At 39.7% G+C, this 20124-nt stretch overlaps 1 protein-coding gene and 1 non-coding gene across 2 annotated transcripts in view; both read right to left on the bottom strand.

Annotated features, from left to right (window-relative positions):
* The window catches only part of GTF2A1 (general transcription factor IIA subunit 1), a 41328-nt gene extending 21716 nt beyond the window's left edge, over positions 1–19612 (bottom strand). The window contains exons 1-5 of the mRNA XM_056134454.1: positions 19569–19612; positions 14929–15030; positions 6175–6379; positions 4206–4270; positions 531–606 (exon numbers count right to left, since the gene is read on the bottom strand). Of these exons, the coding sequence (XP_055990429.1) occupies positions 531–606; positions 4206–4270; positions 6175–6379; positions 14929–15030; positions 19569–19598 (478 nt within the window). The 5' untranslated portion in view covers positions 19599–19612. The remainder of the gene's footprint in view (positions 1–530; positions 607–4205; positions 4271–6174; positions 6380–14928; positions 15031–19568) is intronic.
* On the bottom strand, positions 5061–5205 carry LOC130042248 (small nucleolar RNA SNORA79). Its single transcript, XR_008795186.1, has one exon. It is a non-coding gene; the product is annotated as a small nucleolar RNA SNORA79 (small nucleolar RNA).
* Positions 19613–20124: the final 512 nt, after the last annotated feature.

Here is a 20124-nt window from a genome sequence, read left to right as displayed (position 1 = left end):
TATTATAAAAGATATTTCAAGGCACTGGAAATTCAAATATTGACATGCCAAAAATCTTGAGTAAAATTTGTCAATCTAATGTACAACAGAATAAACTTATTTTACCTTTACCTTATTTTTATGATAACATAGAATTTAGTTTGACACCATAAATTAATCCTAATGATCCAAGACTAACTTAAGCATGTTAAATGTGTCTATCCAAGATGAAGTTTACAGGACTAGAGATAATACAGGTGTTAATACACCTGCCTTATCTGCAGCAGACCCTGGTTCAATTCTCTGCACATGGTGACACAAGGCATAGCCAAAGGTCACTCCTGAGCAAAAAGCCAGGAAAACTTCTGACCACAAACAGAATACAAAAATACCAAATCAAAACAAAAACTAAGTGAGAAAAAAAAATTGGATTCTCTCATTCATGTTGTAACCTAAGCAAACTGGTAAAAAAAAAAAATTCTTTCAATAAAAACAAAGGTTAGATAGCACAATTTTGAGTTATATAAACATGCTCTATAATTCCTTATTACCTGAATTTGTTAATATTTGTTGAACAGGAGTCACACCTGCAGGGAGTGCCAACGTAGCAGCTGTAGCAGCAGCACTCTGGTAAAAAAAAAAAGAAAAATAATAAAGGTTATGTGTATAACAGCACCTCAGTTTATCTGGCTTATTCGTAACAGTATTTGAAATTTATCATTTCATACTAAAATGAAAAGTCCTAAGAATGAGACTAAATACCAATAAATCACTAAGAATAAATTCAATTTTATTACTGGCCTAAATGTCCAACCTAATTATTTGAAGCCATTAAGTACAGTAAATAAAATCAGTTTCTATCCCTGGAGAAGGTGCTCAGAGGCAGGGTTTCTCTGTGTTTTTCCTATGATGGCACCCTCCTTTCTGACTTTGTCTCCCTTCTGTGCCTCCACCAATCTCAAACCATGGCCCCCCCACTATTCACACAATTTTCACCCTCTGGCTCCTTAGAGTACCCTAGGGTCCCACAGAAGTTATGGATTACAGTTAATAGGAAATCTGCTTGAAGGAAATCTTATATACATTAACAATATACAATATTTCTGAAATTCAGTTACTTGAACAGCAGGCTCTTTATGAAATGCAAATTTTGCATTTCACATATTTTAAAATCTTGTCTGTAGTAAAACTACAGACTATAACTATAAATTTAAGCTTAAGAAACATACTGACATTTACTATAGACTACCTAGCTATATTAAGTGCCTATAATTCATACTTTGTAAGATTGGTAGATCTCCCTCTACTGGTAAACTGATGTAAGAGTTCTTTATCGCATATATGACACAAACTACATCCACACCCTATACATTCAAGATTTCATTAGTAAATATTGACTGATACATCATAAGAACATCTTTTACTATTATCTACTAAAAACAACTTTATGGAATATCTTAACACAAATAATTCATGAGCGCAGTAATTCCATAAAGAAAACTTGTAAAACTAGTTAGGTAAATAAAATTTTTTTTCTGCCTAAAAATTCAAGCAGCCTCTATCTGATATATCACACCATCAACATTCTTACAAAATTATACAATTATTATTTTCATTTTGAAGGCTAAAATATTAAGGACTATGTCTAATGACTATGAACTGAAATAATAGACAAAAACCCCCAAAACTTTTACCAGTTATGAAACATTACCTTAATAAGGATCTTAAATAATAAAAACTATTGCTAAAGCGCCAATACTAATTACGTTTCTAAACATGTAAAGTAACAGAGAGCTAACACTGAAAAATTAAACTATATACTGAAATAAGGTTGGGAGTGTATTAAGTTCTAGGTTTGACCTCAGTCACCAATGGTTTTAAAAATGCTGAAATACAAATGTTAATGTATTTTACTGTGTCTGACCTAGGTTCTGTTTGAACACACACACTCTTCTCACCCACAGAAATGCAGTAAATCAGCAAGAGACCCAAACCCATTATTTTTTGGGGGGTGGTGGGAGAGGCCACACCCAGCAGTGCTCAGGGGTTACTCCTGATTCTGCACTTAGGAATCACTGCTGACATTGCTCAGAGGACTAAATGGGATGTCAACAATCCAACCCTGGGTAGGCTATGTGCAAGGCAAGTGCTCTACACACTGTTAATATCTCTCCAGCCCCCTAAACATTAATTTTTGAATCATTCTCTTTAGACACAAATCTAACTCAAAATTCTTGGGCCAGGGAGATAATAAAAGAACATGCGGCATTTGCCTTGCATGTAGCCAATCCTGATTTGGAATCACATATGGTCCCCAAGCAACTCCAGAGATCACTTCTGGACACAAAGCCCATGAATACTACCAGGTGTGCCCAACCCTATTTCCACCTCAAAATAAGCCCCCCTCCAATTCTCTCCCACAACATTTGAATTTCTTCAAAATCAAATGTCAACTAAGAATCATTCAACTAAATGGCACATATAGATCCTAAAATGAGACTTGTGTTTTCAGGGTAGAAAAGAAATGTATGGCCTTTGACTGGAAAACAGAACTTTTGAATAATAAAAAATCTTGGAAGAAACGATAGGTATGAAATCATGTGATTTTAATGCAAAGAATTTTTCCAGTATCTTGTACTAGAAGCAGAGACACTACTACTTCTAATACAAGAATTTCAATTTTAGGCCAGAGAGAGCAGTACAGGGATTAAGGTGTGGCCAACCCCTGTTCTATCCAAGGCAATGCATATAGTTCCCAAACACTACCACGACCCTTTGGCACAGAGACTAAATTTAGTCCTGAGTAACCAAGTGTGGGCCTCACCAAGTAGTGCAGTTTCTTCTAACAAAGAACTTACAGTTCTGTCACTGGTATATATACAGGGAAGTAATTTATGAGAGATGAGCCTTACTTTCAATCTGACTTTTTAATCACAAATAGGCCTGGAATAAAAGGTAAAAGGTAAAGGCCCTCCCGTTGATCGTCGATTTGCTCGAGCGGGCCCAGTAACGTCTCCATTGGAGACTTTGTTGTTACTGTGTCTGGCATATCGAATACTCTCGGTAGCTTGCCGGGCTCTCCGAGAGGGGCGGAGGAATCGAACTCGGGTCGACCATGTTGGCCGCTTGTAAGGCGAACGCCCTACCACTGAGCTATCGCTCCAGCCCATATAGGCCTATATTTATCACTCAACAAAAAAAATTTAAGTTTTATTTTTTGGTTAAAAAAATTCTAGCTCTAAAAAATAAAAATCTCATGCTAACACTAGAATATCTTTGACTAATTTAAGAATGGAATGTCTGGCGTGAATCAAAACTAACAGTCTCTGTATTTTAAATAGAACCAAAAAGCCATTTATGAGAAATTTTTGGAGGTATTACTCTAATCATACATTGTTAAAGATAAGGATCTGATTCCTTCCATACTACTGCTATGTTAATTAACATTTAATGGGAAATCCTAAGTTAAAAAAATTGAAAACACCAAATTCAGCGGTGATTATACCTCAGAAATAGCAAATTCTAGATTCACCCTCCACTCTGGAAATTGGCTCCCATCTTGTACTTAGTAGTTGTTTTCCCTCTGGAGAAGCCCATTCACTCGTATTTTTTTCTCTATTTCTCTAAATTTCTTTCATTTGTTGTTGTTCGCACCTGGCAGTTGTTCACACCTGGCTTACTCCTGGATCTGAGCTCAGGAAACCAGAGGAGGAGCCAGGGGTCAAACCCAGGTTGGCCATGTGCATAGTAAGTGCCTTCTTTATATCTCTTGAGGTGGCAAGAGTTGAATCCAGAAGCATACTAGGTATGCACCCTAACTGCTATACTATCTCAAGTCCCAGTTTTTTCCCAGCCCCTCAGTTTTATCTATTAAAAAACTGAATTTTTTTTTCTTAGCACTTCTGGTCTTTTGCAAATTAATGGATCTTCTGAATCAACTATCCTCGGGGAGGTTCCCCCATAATAGAAGAAAATAAAGTAACTTCCACTAGTAACATTCTTTCAGCATTTTCAAATAGGCCTGGAATTGCAGACTTTATTAGCCTTAGAAGAATCAAGAATCAAACCTTGGATTTCTGCTCAATTTAGTATTTTCAACAAAGTGAAAGAGTGATTTTGCCTGTCTTGAATAAATTTCTAGCTGTTAAAATACAATACACCTAGGCATACTCACAGTTTGGGTTAGAATAAGTAGAGCTAAGCGAAAAGCTTGTTTTGAGTCTTACCATGTTTGATGCATTCATATGCTGTATGAGCTTAGAATCAGGAACAATAACTTGTGGTGCAGCAGCTATTAAAAAAAAAAACACAAGCACACGTGCAAGTAATAAATCAGAAGCTACTTCACAATGATAAAAATACTACAAAAAGGGTCAAGCTGATAGGTAAAGTGGGAGAGTACATGTTTAGCATATGTGAGACCCTGAGAGCAATCCTCAGTACCTGAGCACCTCTGGGGACTGACCCCTATACCCCCACCTTTATAAAAGGTATTACGCTGGGCTGGAGGTAGCACAGTGGGTAAGGTGCTTGCCTCGCATTCAGACAACCTGGGTTTGAGCCCCACATGTGGTTGGTTCCCTAAGCACTACCAGGAGTGATCCACGAGTGCAGAACCAGGAGCAGACCCTAACCACCACCATGTGTGGACCAAAACAAATCTCCAAAATAGTACATACAGTACTTGAAAACATCTGACCATGCTTTCTGTATTTTTCTGCATTCAAATATATGTAACTATTGACACCTGAATGTTTTTAATTTCTACTGTAAGTAACAGCTATGGCAATATCTACCAACTAGAAAAGCTAAAATCATTAAAGATTTCAACAATAACAAGGGACACTAAGGAACTGTGGAAAATGAATTAGAAATACACCTAACAACCCAACAATCATGACTTGCTAATTCAAATTTAATTCAATTTTACTGACTGTTGAAATGTGTATTAACCCATTAAGAATATTATATTATTTTAATGTATAAAATTCTTTTTCCCAACTAAAAAGTTATCAGAATGTTACTTTTAACAGCATTTAAAAAAATACATATCAGAAATAGAAATGCTACATAGGAACATCGAGTGTTAGATTCCGCAAATTTCAGAGAACAAACAAGATAAACCCATTATCTCAATATTCTCTGAGTGAAGAAAATCATGTTTTAATTTATGATGACCTAAAATCCTAGTGCCAGCACTTTAGGCAATAGGAGGAACAGTCATCAAAGCAGGTTAGAAGAATAAAAACATCTGATCCATGGTATGGACTAAAACAGAATGGCACACAGTATTTTGAATAAAGAATATAATAGCCCAGATATTTCTACTCCGCATCACTATCAAAGATATAATCTCCAAAAAACTAAATGAGGAAACTGGGCCACTTCACTGTCCTCTCCAATTGAAAAAAAAAAATACTATATATAATGGATCAAGCTTACATTTTTTTCCCAGGACCCACATTTTCCTCAACTCTGAAATACTGATATCACAGGTACTTCAGAAGGCATATTTAAGAATGCAATAAAACAACAATGGCACAGAAAACAAAGCACTATGGCCACAGTCTAAGAACACTCTATTTCTTAACTTTAAAGTAATATAAATTAGTATTAATCCCCGCCATTAAAAAAAAATATAATTCAATTTCAATTTACAAAAGTACACAAAATTTTATATTGTCAAAGCATAATCCTCCTCCTCCTCCTCTAGAGTTTAAGAGTATTTATAAAAACTAAACTCAACATGGCCAGAGTAAGCAGGTAAGGGCATTTGCCTTGCATATAGCAGACTAGGGTTCAATCCCTGCCAACCCATTTATGGTCCCCCCCCCCAAGTCCTTCAAAGAGTGATCCCTCAACATAAAGCCAAGAATACTACCTGAGTGCTGCCAGGTGTGGAACCAAAATAAACATAAAAAAAAAAGAAAAACCTAAACTGTCTTTGAAGAAACAAATCAGTTTTAAAGTATATGAATAAACTTTCATAGATCTGAATTATTTTAGGAAATCTACATAGCCCTCTTAAAAAAAAAAAGTACCTCTGGATATATTGTTGGGCTATCAATAAATTCGTATTTTGTATAAACTAATATGGTCACATACACACAAAACCCTCAGCCAAAAGGAGAGATATCCAGAGTACCTGACTATTTTCAAAGTACCAAATTTCACTTCTGAAACAACCCGTCTCACCTTGCTGTGACGCAGGAATAAGGACCTGTTGTGTTTGTGCTTGCTGAGGTACAGTCTGCTGTGGTTGACCTTGTTGATGGTGGTGGTGGTGATGATGCTGCTGCTGTTGGGGTTGATGCTGTTGCTGAACTTGCAATAAAAGCTGCTGTTCTTCTGAATGAAATCCATCCACTGCTCTAGACTGCATTAGTTTATTTTCCCATAGCTAAGGTAAAGAGTGTTAAGGATTTTTTAAGTACAAGTCAGAAGATAACCACGCATTAAAGAAAAACTCTATTTATAAATTCCCTCATTTTCAAAATAGATACAATCACAAATTAATAACCCTCAAATTCCTAAGTGTATGCAAAATGAAAACTATGTTTCAAACCTTTCTATATCTTTGTTTCACTATTCTTCTATTACTATTTTTAAGTGCCAAGTAGTTTCATATGAAACATTTTAGTAAACAAAATTATACTTATTAAAAATTAAACCTGTTCAGCCCTCTTGGAAAACAGTATGGACGATTCTCAAAAAATTAGAAATTGAGCTCCCATTTGACCCAGCAATACAACTCCTGGAAATATATCCCAGAGAGGCAAAAAAATATAGTCGAAATGACATCTGCACTTGTTTGTTCATTGAGCACTGTTTACAATAGCTAGAATCTGGAAAAAACCTGAGTGCCCAAGAACAGATGACTGGTTAAAGAAACTTTGGTACCTCTACACAATGGAGTACTATGTAGCTGTTAGAAAGGATGAAGTCAAGAAATTTACATACAAGTGGTACCACATGGAAAGTATCATGCTAAGCGAAATGAGTCAGAAAGAGAGGGAAGACATAGAAAGATTGCATTCATCTGGGGAACATAAAGTAACAAAATAGGAGACTAATACCCAAGAATAGCCGAAATAAGTAACCAGAAGGTTTACTCCATGGCTTGGAGGCCAGTCGCACACTCTAGGGGTAAAGGCAGCTCAGATAGAAGGGAGCACCAAATATAGGGTGTTGAGAGGATCCTCCCAAGATGGGAGAAGCATGCTGAAAGTAGACTATAGACCGAACATGATTGCCACTCAATTCCTCTTTTGCAAACCACAGCACCCAAAAGGAGAGAACAAAAGGGAATGCCCTGCCAGAAGCGGGGTGGGATTGGGGGGGTGGACGGTAGGAAGGGGTGGTAGGAATACTGGAATCATTGATCATTGCTGGTAGAGAATGGGCACTGGTGGAGGGATGGGAACGCGATCATTGTATAACTGAAACCCAAGCACAAAAGTTTGTAAGTCTACAACTGTACCTCATGGTGTTTCACTAATAAAAATTAAAAAAAAAAACTGAACCTGTTATCTCTTGATGAACATCTTTTCTTAACTATTTTCTAGCTTCTAAACTTATACAAACATAAATTCATTTTTTCTTGGCTACAACAGTGTGAAACCATAGAGGCACTCTATAAAGAAATTATAGAGGCACTCCTTAAATGTTGGGATTGGTGTTTAACTACTGTATGGCTAAAACTCAACATCAAAACCATGATTACATGGTTCTTTAAAAAAAAAATTCTTAAAAAATATTTGTACAAAGTAAAGGAAGAGAGGTTAGATGCTAGTCTTGCATGCAACCAGCCCCTTTTCGATCACCAGCACCAGATACGGTCAATCACCCCAAATCCCTGAGGATAGACAAGTGTGTATGTTGTGTCCCCCTCACCTCCTAAGCAAAAGTACATTTTTTCTAATCTACATAAGGAAAAAGAACCACAATGCCCTTATGTTTTTTAGATACTGTCTGTCACCCTTCACACTTCTTTAAATTTTCCCTCGGGATCAATCTTTTTCTGCTTAGCCATTTCTATTTTTTGTTTAGCCTTTTTATTTCTTAATTCAGTTTTTTTTTATACAAAGTACTTTTGCAGTCTCCTCTGGGATCTGTTCTTAGAATATTGCCTAACTCAGAGGTTTCAACCATTGTCAATCCATGAACTAGTGTCATTCCACCAAAATTTCCTGCTGCTACTTTGAAAAATTATTGCCACAAACTAACTTTATTGCAGACTGGCTGATAATTTCTAGACTGGCAAATGAAAACTAGAGCCTAATTCACATGAGGCTTTCACCAGATCCTTAATAAGTTCTCTTTACCATATTCACAAGGAGTTTTATAATTTCCTGCTACTTCCAGCCATTCTAAACATTCTAGCTTTCAATATACATAATATCAACAATTACAGCGTTATCTCTAAGTTTACTGATAAAGTACACTAAAAGAAATTTCCCAGAAACCCCAGAGGCCTACAATTTAGACTTGTCCTCTTACAAAGATAGTAACAATATCTAGAGTTGAATTAAAATAGCCACGTAAAACATTAGTTTAGCATAAAGATGGAAATAAATGTTAGTTATTATGGAGGTGGCAGTATTAATTTCAAATAGAGCATTATACTGGAAGTCAGAAAACTAGTTATTACTAATTACTGACCTCTAATATTAATTTTGTGCACAAATTATCTTTTTCATGCATGTTCATTTACAAAAGGGAGAATAGGAGAGACATTGAATTAGCCAACTTCTGAATTCTCAGATAAATTAATCTAACACTCTTCAAATTCCTGACTAAAAAAACAACTGAAATTCTTCCTAAGGTAACAAAGTACAGCTTTTTGAGAGACCAACTCTTATCTGGTTTATCGTTGTGGCGACCCAGCATAGGGAAGAGTATACCCTTACCCAAACTTTTTATAGATGTGTTTCCCTGTTTCAAAAGCAAGCAAACCCAGTTTTTTATGGGCCAAAAAGCAAGGGACAGCCCCTGAGCACTGCCAGGTGTGAATTCAAGCCTCACCCCTATTTTTTTTTCCTCAAGCACAACTAGGGATAGCCCTAGTGGCCACCTAGTGTAGTATAGCACTATATAGCAGGAAAGCACTGGTAAACCCAAGCATCTACCATGTCCAGCAGCGCTATCAGGTGAAGGGTCCACTAGGAATGGTCCCTAGGATCTTAACAATACTAGATAAGCCCCCGATTTCCAAGAAAAAGAAGCCTGCTCTCTTCTTGTACCAGGGGACCAAACCAGAGCCTCATAAGAGATGCGTGCACTCTAGCACTAACTCACACCACCACTAGTCCTACACAAGACCATTTTTAAAACCAAAATATTCTAAATTTAAAGCTTGTTTTATCTGTTCCATGGCAAACATTAATAGACACTTGTGGTACTATGTCCTTGGTATACCTCCCAAAGTCAATGACGTACCTGTAAGTCAAAATTCATCCTAATTCTTTGTCAATATTATGAATTTCCCTTCTGAGGCACTGCTCCTATATATCCCAACTACAATGACTTTGGTGCATGTTTTTTCCCTACCTACACTGCAAAATAGTTAACCTAGTTCACTGAGCTCTTCCTATCAATACACTGTAAAAATAATTACTTGCACATACCGTTATACTAGACACTGTTAGAGGCACTGAGAACAGTGAACATACATGATAAAAATCCTCCTTCGCACATAACCTACATTGTAATGAAAATCTGTCCTGAATGAATGAATGAGCAGTGAATCAGTGAGCAGTGATCCTCAAAATGTGATCCCAGGAACAAAAGCAACAGTATCACCTAGAACTTGGCAGATATAAAAAAATCTTAGGCCCCAACCCCAACTTTCTTCGGTCAGCAACTCTGGGGATTAGACCAGCATTCAGTTTCAGTAACCTATCCAAGTTATGTAATGCAGAGGTACACAAACTTACTTGGCTTATTATGGTCCCCTCTTCAGGGGGGAGAGGGGGAAAAAAAGGCCAAAAAAAGAAAGCCCACTCAGTACAAATCCCTTCCCCAAAGGGGTGTGGGGTTGCAGGCACAAGCACAGTATCATTCACTAAGGGAATCACGGTTTCAACACATGGTAAATTGAGAAAACATTGTTTAATTAAAACACCACAACATACAAATTTATTCATAGTTTGATTTTAGACATATAATATTGCAATATAATATTCACTCAATTTATCTTCACCAATGTTCACAGGTTCCCTTCCCTATCATTCTCCCACCCTCACCCCCCCCGCCACCCGACCTGCCCTCTTGACAGGCACCTTTCTACATTCAACAGTTAAAAGTTTGGGTCTTTTGATTTCAGAGCTATTTACTCTGGTTCGGATATTTGGCTCTATCACCATGTTTGTACCTTAACCCTGACCTAGCCCATTGGAGAAGCCAGAATAGAAGATGCCACACTCTTTTAAAAAAAAAAAAAACCTACCAGAGAAAATAATACAGGGGGACAGGGGGTAAGACACTGGCCTTTCTTGCAGCTGTAGCAACTGCAGCTCTTGATTCAAATCCCTGACACCACAAACGGTGGGTGCCCCGGGTTCCCCGAGTACTGTCAGGGAGTCCCCCTGAGTAACAAAGTCAGGAATAAACCCTGAACACAAGTTGTGGTCCAAATCCTTCCTTACACAGAACAAAAAATTCCTGAGCAAAGTATCCAATACATAGATGCCTTCTCTGAAAAAACTATTGACTTTTTTTTTCTTCTGGAAGTAGAACAGATTTTATTTGGAGGGTTTTTTTGAAGGGAAGGAGGGAGAGAAAGTGGGAGGGAGTGGAGAGTAAGAGAAACAGAGTAACACCCTCAAGAGAGCGGGCTTCTCCAAGGGTGGAGAGAGCCCCTACACACAAGCCAGCATTAGATTGGAAGGCATAAAAGTACACATCTCAAGAGGGGAGATGCAGGCGACACATGTGCTCAGGCACCACATGTGCTCGGCCACGGGGGCGCAAGCAGCACACGGGGTTCAGGCAGCAAATGCTCCTATTAAGACATTTTTAAGAAAACAAACTACTTTGGTCTATTAGATTCTGGAGTCACATTTATTATTATTAACCAAGTTCAGTTAAATATTTACCAAATAGGTAAAAGGTAAAGGTAAAGGCCCTCCCGTTGATCGTCGATTTGCTTGAGCGGGCCCAGTAACGTCTCCATTGGAGACTTTGTTATTACTGTGTTTGGCATATTGAATACTCTCAGGTAGCTTGCCGGGCTCTCCGAGAGGGGCAGAGGAATCGAACTCGGGTCGGCCATGTTGGCTACGTGCAAGGCAAACGCCCTACCACTGTGCTATCGCTCCAGCCATATGCCAATTACATATGACAAGCATTGCAGTTACAGGCCTGGAACTCAAAACTTTTTAAGTCAGACTTTTATCATTAAAAACATTCGAGGTGGAGACAAGGGTACATCAAGTAAGGCCTTGCTCTCCGTCAACCAAAGTTTGGTCCCTGGCACCAAAGATGATCCCCCCAACAGTGCTAGGACTGATAATCTAGGTGTGCCCCCGCCAAAAAAAAAAAATTAACTAAAAAATAAATAGTAAGGTAACACAAAAACTCAATGTAGTCGCTCTAAAACACATATATGCACATAAAATTGACTACAATAAAAATTACGGTGGAGTTTTCTAGTCTCAAACATAGTTTAGTTTTTTCTTTTTGTTAAAACTGCCCTGATTCTTCTGAGAGCAACATCACACCAATTCCCCAGTGTCTGTTAAGAACTAAAGTAACAAACTGAGATAACAGGTTAGTACAGCTGTAAGGGTACATTAAAATCTTTGGGATTGATTTTCTACATCTAAAAATGGTGTATTTTCAACAAAAGTTCAGAGAACAAGATCATTATGAGTCTAACATAAATTGTCAAACATTCCCTCCACATAACTTAGGGCACTAAAAATAAACTTATTCTCCTCTTACTTATTTTCCTAAGCTATCAGAGTAGTTTATACTGCTACTCGTCCAAGTCAAGCCTCAGAACTGGCACTCTCTCTTTTTTATTTTTAGGTACTACTCTTCACTATTATATTTTTCTTAAACAAGTATTTTTTCATCTCACTCAAACTGATTATACTTTTCCTTCCTCCTTAAGAATTTTAAGGTGATCCTTAAATACTCCTTAGCATTTACTATGATTACCTATTTGTACATTGCTCTAACAGAACTCAATATCCAATTTCTAATTCAGCAATTATGAAACTTCTTAAATAATGACCTCCCCAGCAGTGCCTAGAGACGGCGGCAGCCACACTACACAATACTTGGTCCGGTCATGCATTTTGTGTGCAGTCAAGCATAATACAGTGCTTGCGTCTAGCCATGATGAGTGTTAATAGGGACACATTCAGTGACACTGGGGATCCCTATGCTGCTAGAGCTGTAACCTGGACCTCCCACATGGAAAGCATATGCTCCAAGCCCTTTGAGCTATCTCCCTAAGATTCTTTTTATTTTTTTCAATGTTTACTGCCAATTAAATTTAAAAATAACACAAGGACCAGAGCGATAGTACAAAACGTAGGGTACTTGCTTGCTGGGATCTGAACCCCAGCATCCCATATAGTCCCCTATGCAACACCGTATTTCCTGAGCACAGAGCCAGAAGTAAACCCTGAGCATCGCCAGGTTTATTAAGTCAAAAAAACAATAAGCAAAAATAACACATCCATGGCATATAAACAGTGAATGCTAAATAAAATGTATTTTCAAATAAAGATTAGTAAAAAATTACTTAAAAATAAGTGGGTTCTCGATCAACATCTTCATTCACTGCGTTATTTCAATTGAAATATATAATGTCTTCCTACAGTTATAGTTGGAAAAAGAAAGACCATTTTAAATGGTTTCTTTAAAGTTAACTGAAATTTAGACTCTAAAATCACAAAACAAAGAACTTAGATTGAAAGTCGTTAAATACTTTGAGGCAGTTTTACAAACATGAGGCATGTATTCATTTGGAAAATGTAAGTTTACTGATGTCATGCAGATATTTCATGCTCTAGTTCTTTACTGATATCAACTAACTGCCATTTCTTAATAAGAAAACCAATTTCATTTTAATCCTAAGTACTTATCTTTCGAATATTCAGTGTACCAAAACAAGAAGTTAGCACAAATCATTTCCATTCTTGCTGCATATGAAACAACTGTCACAAGAAAAAGCATTTGCAAATTTGAGGTGTAACCTGAAACACTTCTCCTGGAACAAAACTTTTACAGGAATACAACAAAACATTGTGATTTGGCCAATCTCATAAACCCCTTGAGAAAGATGAGGAAATGCCGGAAGTCTAAAGACCCATTAAGAGTACCACCCTCTGAATATTATGCAGTAAGGTCAAAAAAAAAATCTTCACAATTTCATGAGTCATTATAACAAGAAAAGCCAAATGAACAAAAGAACGTACTTAAGACTTAAATCTCCAGGCTCACACAGATTCAGGAATGGGCAACCTCTCCCCATCTCCCTGTTCTTCCAGGAGTCTGGCAGTCATGCTCATGAACTGCCTCTGGCTCCTTATTAGCTCATTCACTGCCATGATCCAGAGACTCACAAATAAATTTCAGAAGAGAGCAAACAAGCTGCAGAGATGCCTACAGACCCCAGTCACCATCCAGCTAAAAAATTAATCCTAACTATTTCACCCTATTTAAAATTTTAGAACTCCTGAAGTGACATCTCATACTCTACACCTCTGATGTACCAAGAGTAGCCACATTTGATGAGGGATAAAGTAGAAGGCAACTAATCAAGATTAAAATATATATATAAATATATATATATATATGCATACAATGCTCAACCTGTAACAACATGCTAGTAATCCCTTATACAAGGGCTAATGGCTCCATGTGAGATACAAAAATCTTCACACAATTTCCTCTCAAGAAACTTTTTTAGATCATTTTTAGCGGATTATTCATAACAAGCAATATAAAGTAATTTACGTTCCTCTTTGGAGGCAGGCTTGGCGGGGCGGGGGGGTGTGCAAAAATTCAAAATATGGTGGGGAAGTGTAATGGTGATAGGATGGGTGTTGGACTATTAAATGCAATAAATTATTGTGACCAACTTTATAAAAATAAAATTTAAATTAAAAAATTTTAAAACAGATGGGAGATGCGTGCTGAAAGCACACTACAGACCAAACACATTGGCCACTCCACACCTCTGTTGCAAACCATAACACTCTAAAGGAAAGAGAAAGCAAAAGGGAATGCCCTGCCACAGAGGTGAGGCGGGCTGGGGGAGAGGGAAGGCTACTGGGTTCATTGGTGGTGGAGAATGGGCACTGGTGGAGGGATGGGTACTCAATCATTGTATAACTGAAACTCAAGCACGAAAGTTTGTAAGTCTACAACTGTACCTCTTGGTGTTTCACTAATAAAAATTATATTAAAAAAATTAAAAGAAATAAAAAAGTACTTAAGTTCAAAAGAAAAACAACCAGCACCCAGAATAAAATTACATCTGGCCCACACAAATTCAAGAACATGAAATTCTTTATTAAGAATAAAACAATTTCCAGGCATTTTAAAATATAAGTGCATTAAGGCCATGAAAAAAATATATATATCCTTAGAGTACGTCAACTAATTGGACCATAAAATGCAGAATGCTTACTATCCATTAATAGCTAAGGTTATAGATGCTAAGTATGGTGCTAAGCTCTTTGTATGGTTATTATACTTAATCCTCACAAGATCCTAAGTGTACTTAGTACTATCTCGCATGTAAGGAACTGAAATAAAAGTAGTTTGCCTAAGTGAGAAGCAATATACCTAAGTAGTGCTGGGATTTAAAACTTGGGCCCTTCACTAAACTATAAATAACTACGTTATTCATCCTATGGAAAAATTATTGGTTAATCACTAGGCTATAGAGAATTTTTTAAAAAAGGTTTTTTTTTATCAAGGCATACTCACAGTCTTTAGTTCCATCAGAACTTGCTCATCAACTCCATCATCCAGAAATATATCTCTCACATCATTAATGACATCTTCAATCACAGATCTGTATAATTTAGGCTTTGAAAGAAAAAAATGAAAGCGCGTTAAAAGATCATCTTTACACAAATCAAAATATTGCAATATATTTCCTCAAACTCAAAACAAGCACAATAATCATTTTTCATCTAACAAAAACTTATTTTGGAAGCTAGAACTTTAACTGCATGGTTGTCCTAATAGACATTATTAGCCTTAGTTAAAATGAATTTTATGTGTGCTAAAGGTGGATAAAGGACCAACCATGATAACCTCTCAGAGTCTGTATTGCAAACCATAATGCCCAAAAGTAGAGAGAGATTATGGGGAATCATGTCTGCCATGGAGGCAGAGGGTGGGTGGGTAAGGGGAGGCATACTAGGGATATTGGTGGTGGGGAATGTGCACTGGTGGAGGGATGCGTGTTTGATTATTGTGTGATTGTAACCCAAACATGAAAACTTGTAACTATCCACGGTGATTCAATAAAATTTTTAAAAAATAAATAAAATAAAATGAATTTTATGACTAAGTACTGAGTTTTAAGAATTACACAGTTCAAAAAAGATCCATATACATAAATCTATATGTATATATGTGTATATGAACACATACACAAGGTCCATACTGTTTTGTTATAATTTCCTATACTGCTATAGGGCTGGAGCAATAGCACAGCGGGTAGGGCTTTTGCCTTGCACACCGCAGACCCGGATTCGATTCTTCTGTCCCGCTTGGAGAGCCCAGCAAGCTACTGAGAGCATCCTGTCCGCACGACAGAGCCTGACAAGCTCCCTGTGACATATTCAATATGCCAAAAACAATAACAAGAAGTCTCACAATGGAGATATTACTGGTGCCCGCTCGAGCAAATCAATGAACAATGGGAGGACAGTGCTATAGTAAAACACCTGATGTATTCTAATAGCAGCTTTATGGGTTGTTATCTCTGCTTCCTTCCTACCCTTCCTGGTTTGATTTGACCCCCAATCATATAATCTCATAACCTGGTCACTGAGTCTTCTATTTCCATGAATCTTGAACCTGACATGACTGGCAACTGGCAACCTAAGGAGTATTCAATTAAAAACCACCTGACTTCTTACTTTTGTTAGCCTGCTTTAAGATGTATCAAAAATGTTCTTATATCCACAATAAAAAAAAGTACCAGAGCAGTAAGACACACAGATCTCCTTTCCAGAGTCTCTATGCACCTACTGTCCAGATGATGTGAAAGAACCATTAACAGCTTACGTATGTATCCTTTATATAAGTATAGTTGTTCATAGTATTGCTGAAAAAAGGGGGCTTGAAAATAAAGTCTGAGGGCAAAATGATTAAAGTAGAGCTCCAGGTTATAAATACTACTATCAGATTTAAGGTTAATAGCCCTTTTCTCTCTTAATGTTTTGCCATTATTTGGGTTTTATATGTTGGGTTTTATATTTTTATATCTTAAGGTAAAAGTTACTGGTTATCCAAAAAAACCAAGATTTTGCAAATCTAAGCAAAAATCATTTTTTTATTGGTATCTCTACTAGCAATACCTTCAAAAAAAACCATGTTCTTGCCTGGTCAAAAATACAAAAGATAAGCTCCTCCAATTTACCTTAGCCATTAAAAACTATTTGTTCCTTTTTACTGCAACCAAAAAGCAGTTCATGTGTCTCACCTGTCTATCAAATCTTTGCCTCTGAACTTTATTTTATACATAAGTGTTTAAGTCGTTTCATACATGTTGCACACTTACGTGTAAGATGTGTGCCACTAACGTGCCTTATTTGACAACATTCTTTCATTCTCTGTATGAGGAAAAGTCTTATCTGATTGTAACTCTGGCCTTATCTATAAGCAATCTCTAGGAGCAATTTAACTATAGAATTACAATACACCAGAAACTGGATTTTTAAAACTAATTTCGACCTCCCCACTTCAAGTTACTACAAAAAGGCTGTGTTATCTAAAAAAAGAAGTAGTAAAAATGTGAGAGTAAAGATACAATCTGTTCCATATACTAGATGTTACTTAGGTGCTTTCTGAAGTCAACTACCTCTAAAAATCTTAAGCTTGGAGAGATCCAGACATTTATGTGCATAAAAATGCTCCTCCTAACATTCCCCATTTAATGAGGGAATCTTACTCTAAAACTTTTTTGTGTTAACCCGTAACTATGCCATTTAGTAAATGCATAAGCACTACTGCTAAAGGGAAATGAGCATCATTTACAAAATGTACACCTAAAGAAAAATTTAGAAGTATATGGAAGAGCCACCAAAATACTGATATTAAAAAAAAAAGCACACTTCCTTGAATAAAAAACAAACTGTTTAACGCTAAACAGTGAAATGCTAAACTTTACTTGAGCCAAGTATTTTTCCCTCTTACAAAACAAAACAATTTAGGTTTGTCCTGCTTTACAAAAAGAGAAACTGCAAAGTTCGAAACTGGTAAATTACAGAGGCCAGTGGAGAAGTTGTCTAAAGATTAATTACAAGTTTCCTTTTCAAAAGTGGAAGCAATAGTGGAAATAATAATATCTATGGTGGATATCATGTCATTATTATTTAATGTAGTAACATCACTAGGGAATTTGAAATTTCCCTTTTTAAAAATGCAGCTTACACTTTACCTCTTCCAGTTACTCACAATTCAACATACATGCAAGCACAGTGGGCATCAACAGACTTTTGAAAATTTAAGCATTTACCAACGGCTTTTTTTTTTAAGGAAGCTTCTATTATAGGAAAACATACTGAAATATTAGTATCCACTACATGTCTAACCTATTTCCTAAAAAACTCTAGAACAAAAACAACCAGCAATCTCGACTGCCCTGCAGCTAAACGTTCAGAAAAGCCTTTTTCCATCTCCGACAATGCACCTTCCAGCACAAAACCTTAAAGAGCGCCTGGGCAGAAAAATGCTAAGAATTTAAAAAAAAAAAAAAAAGCAAGCAGCAACAGCAAGGCTACTTTGCCCCTAACAAAGATGGCAAACCCCAGCTGCGGCATCTAAACAAATACTGGGATTCTGAGAGCCGCCGAGCCCTCGACGGATGGGAATTTACAGTGGCGGGAGGGGAGGAAGGAAAAAAAAATATATTAAAAAAAAAAAAGAAAACTAGCAATAATAAATGGAGCTCCGCACGCGCCCGCCTCTCGCCTCGGGAGCACGCACCTCCCAGCCCCGCGCGCCGCAGCTCTCACTATTTAAAGCCGGATCTGGTGTTTAAATGGAGAGGCGGTGACGTAGGCCTGAAAAGCACCTTCCCATCCTGGCAGAGTCTATATTAGAGAGCGGCAATGGCTCTATATAAACAGGGCAGCCAAAGGGAGGAGGACCACAAGGCTCAGGGACTCAAAAGCCGGGTACGCGGCCGCAGCCATGATGGATCGAGCCGAGTCGCCAACGGTACGGGGTCGGGCGGCCGCGCGGGCCGTGCTCCGGCGGCGCCGGGGCCGCGGGCGAGCCCGGGTCGGGTCGGGTGGCAAATAAAAGAGATCGAAAGTGGGGTGGACTTTCGTGAGCGCACTGGTTATGTGACTGCTTTTTGCAAACCTACGTGATCGTCAAGAGGAACCCCAAAAGGAGGCAAAAAACAAAAACAAAAAAAAAAAACGGGGGCAAAAAGGAGGGAGTAGGCAAACCTCAAGACGAAAAGCCGGGGGTGGGGGCAACACACGGTGACCACTGGAAGCTTTTTTTGGGGAGGGGGGGTTTGTTTTGGTGCTTTTGCTAATGGAAGAGACGGCTGGGGTCGGGGGCGGGAGTTGGGGGTGGGGTGGGGGCAAGATTTGCTTCCCCTTCGCCATTTTACCGATTGGGAAAGGAACCGAGAAAAGTGCTTTTCAACCTTCGTCCTTTTTTTTTTTTCTTCTCCTCTTTAAACATAAAATGGCCCCAGTCGAAGATGCCTTAAGCACCAACCGCCAGAAACCCGCCAACGGACCCCTCCGGGAGCCCCGCCGCCTTCCGCTCCACTCCGGCGGCCCCCGGTGGGTCTGGGTGGGTGTGGGGGGGGGGATGCAGCCAATTCCCCAGACACCGTTTTTGTTTTGTTTTGTTTTTTGTTTTGGGGGTTGGTTGGTTTCCAGGCGGTTCGTGTTGGGGGAGGGGGTGGCGGGAGGGGAGAGTCCTTCGCTCGAGCCAGCGCCACCGGGCCCACCACTTTCGGGGGGTCGCGGCGGCGGCGGCGGCTGCGACGGCGTCTCCCCTCCTGCCGCCCGTCCTCCCTTCCCGCCGGCCGGCAGCCCGGGGAGCCGGGGGAGCCGGGGCCGCGCGCGCCAGCCCCGACCCAACCGCCCCGCGGCGGCCCCCGGCCCCGCCGGCCCCGGCAACCCCCGCCCCCCGCCCGGCCGCCCCCCCCCCGCGCCCGCCGCAGCCGCCGCCGCCGCTGCCACCGCCGCCGGGCGCCCCGGCCCGCTCCGCCCGCGGCGGGAAGCGGCGGCGACCGCGCGCGCGCGCGCGCGCGCGGGCAGCCGGGGCAAGCGCCGAGGCCGGAGCCGCGCCGTCCCCGCCCCCGCCCGGCCGTTGCTGCCGCCGGCACGAAGCCCCCGCCGGCCGCCGAACCACGTCCTTACCACGGTGTTTGTATTTGCCGAGTTCGCCATTTCCACAACACAACACAAACCAAGAGAGGGAGGGGAGTGGGGGGCAAACCCCGAGAAAACAAGATTCAAAACAAAACCAAAAAAAAATAAATAAACGAAGCACCCGGAGGGTGACCCAGGCCACCTCAGGATTATGGGGGGGAGGGGGGGTTGAAGGGGGTAAAAAAAAAAAAGGGAAACAATCGGATCTTGAAGGAGTAGAGGGGAGCGGTGAGAGGAAGAGGAGGAGGAGGAGGGGGCAAGTCCTCCCGGACCTAAAACCCTCGAGAATCGCCCTTTAAAAAAAAAAAAAAAACAAATCCCACGACCCTTTAGGGGGTCCGGGGGGGCGTCGCCCGCTCCCCACCCCGCGCCGAGGAGCGAAACCGCCACCGGACGCCGCTGCCCCGCGCCGCCGCTGCCGCCACCGGCTGCAGCTCCAGCCGTCCGGTCCGCCCGCTTCTCCCCTTTATATAGTGAGCCAAAGAGCTGCGCGAGCCGCCGCTGCCGTCGCCGCCGCCGAGAGACAGGGCGGAGGGGGAGGGAG

This window comes from Sorex fumeus, unplaced genomic scaffold (genome assembly GCF_029834395.1).
Source record: "Sorex fumeus unplaced genomic scaffold, SorFum_2.1 ptg000098l, whole genome shotgun sequence".
NCBI classification, from domain to species: domain Eukaryota; kingdom Metazoa; phylum Chordata; class Mammalia; order Eulipotyphla; family Soricidae; genus Sorex; species Sorex fumeus.
Note: the sequence above shows the minus strand (reverse complement) of the source record. Positions and strands in the feature narration are given on the sequence as shown.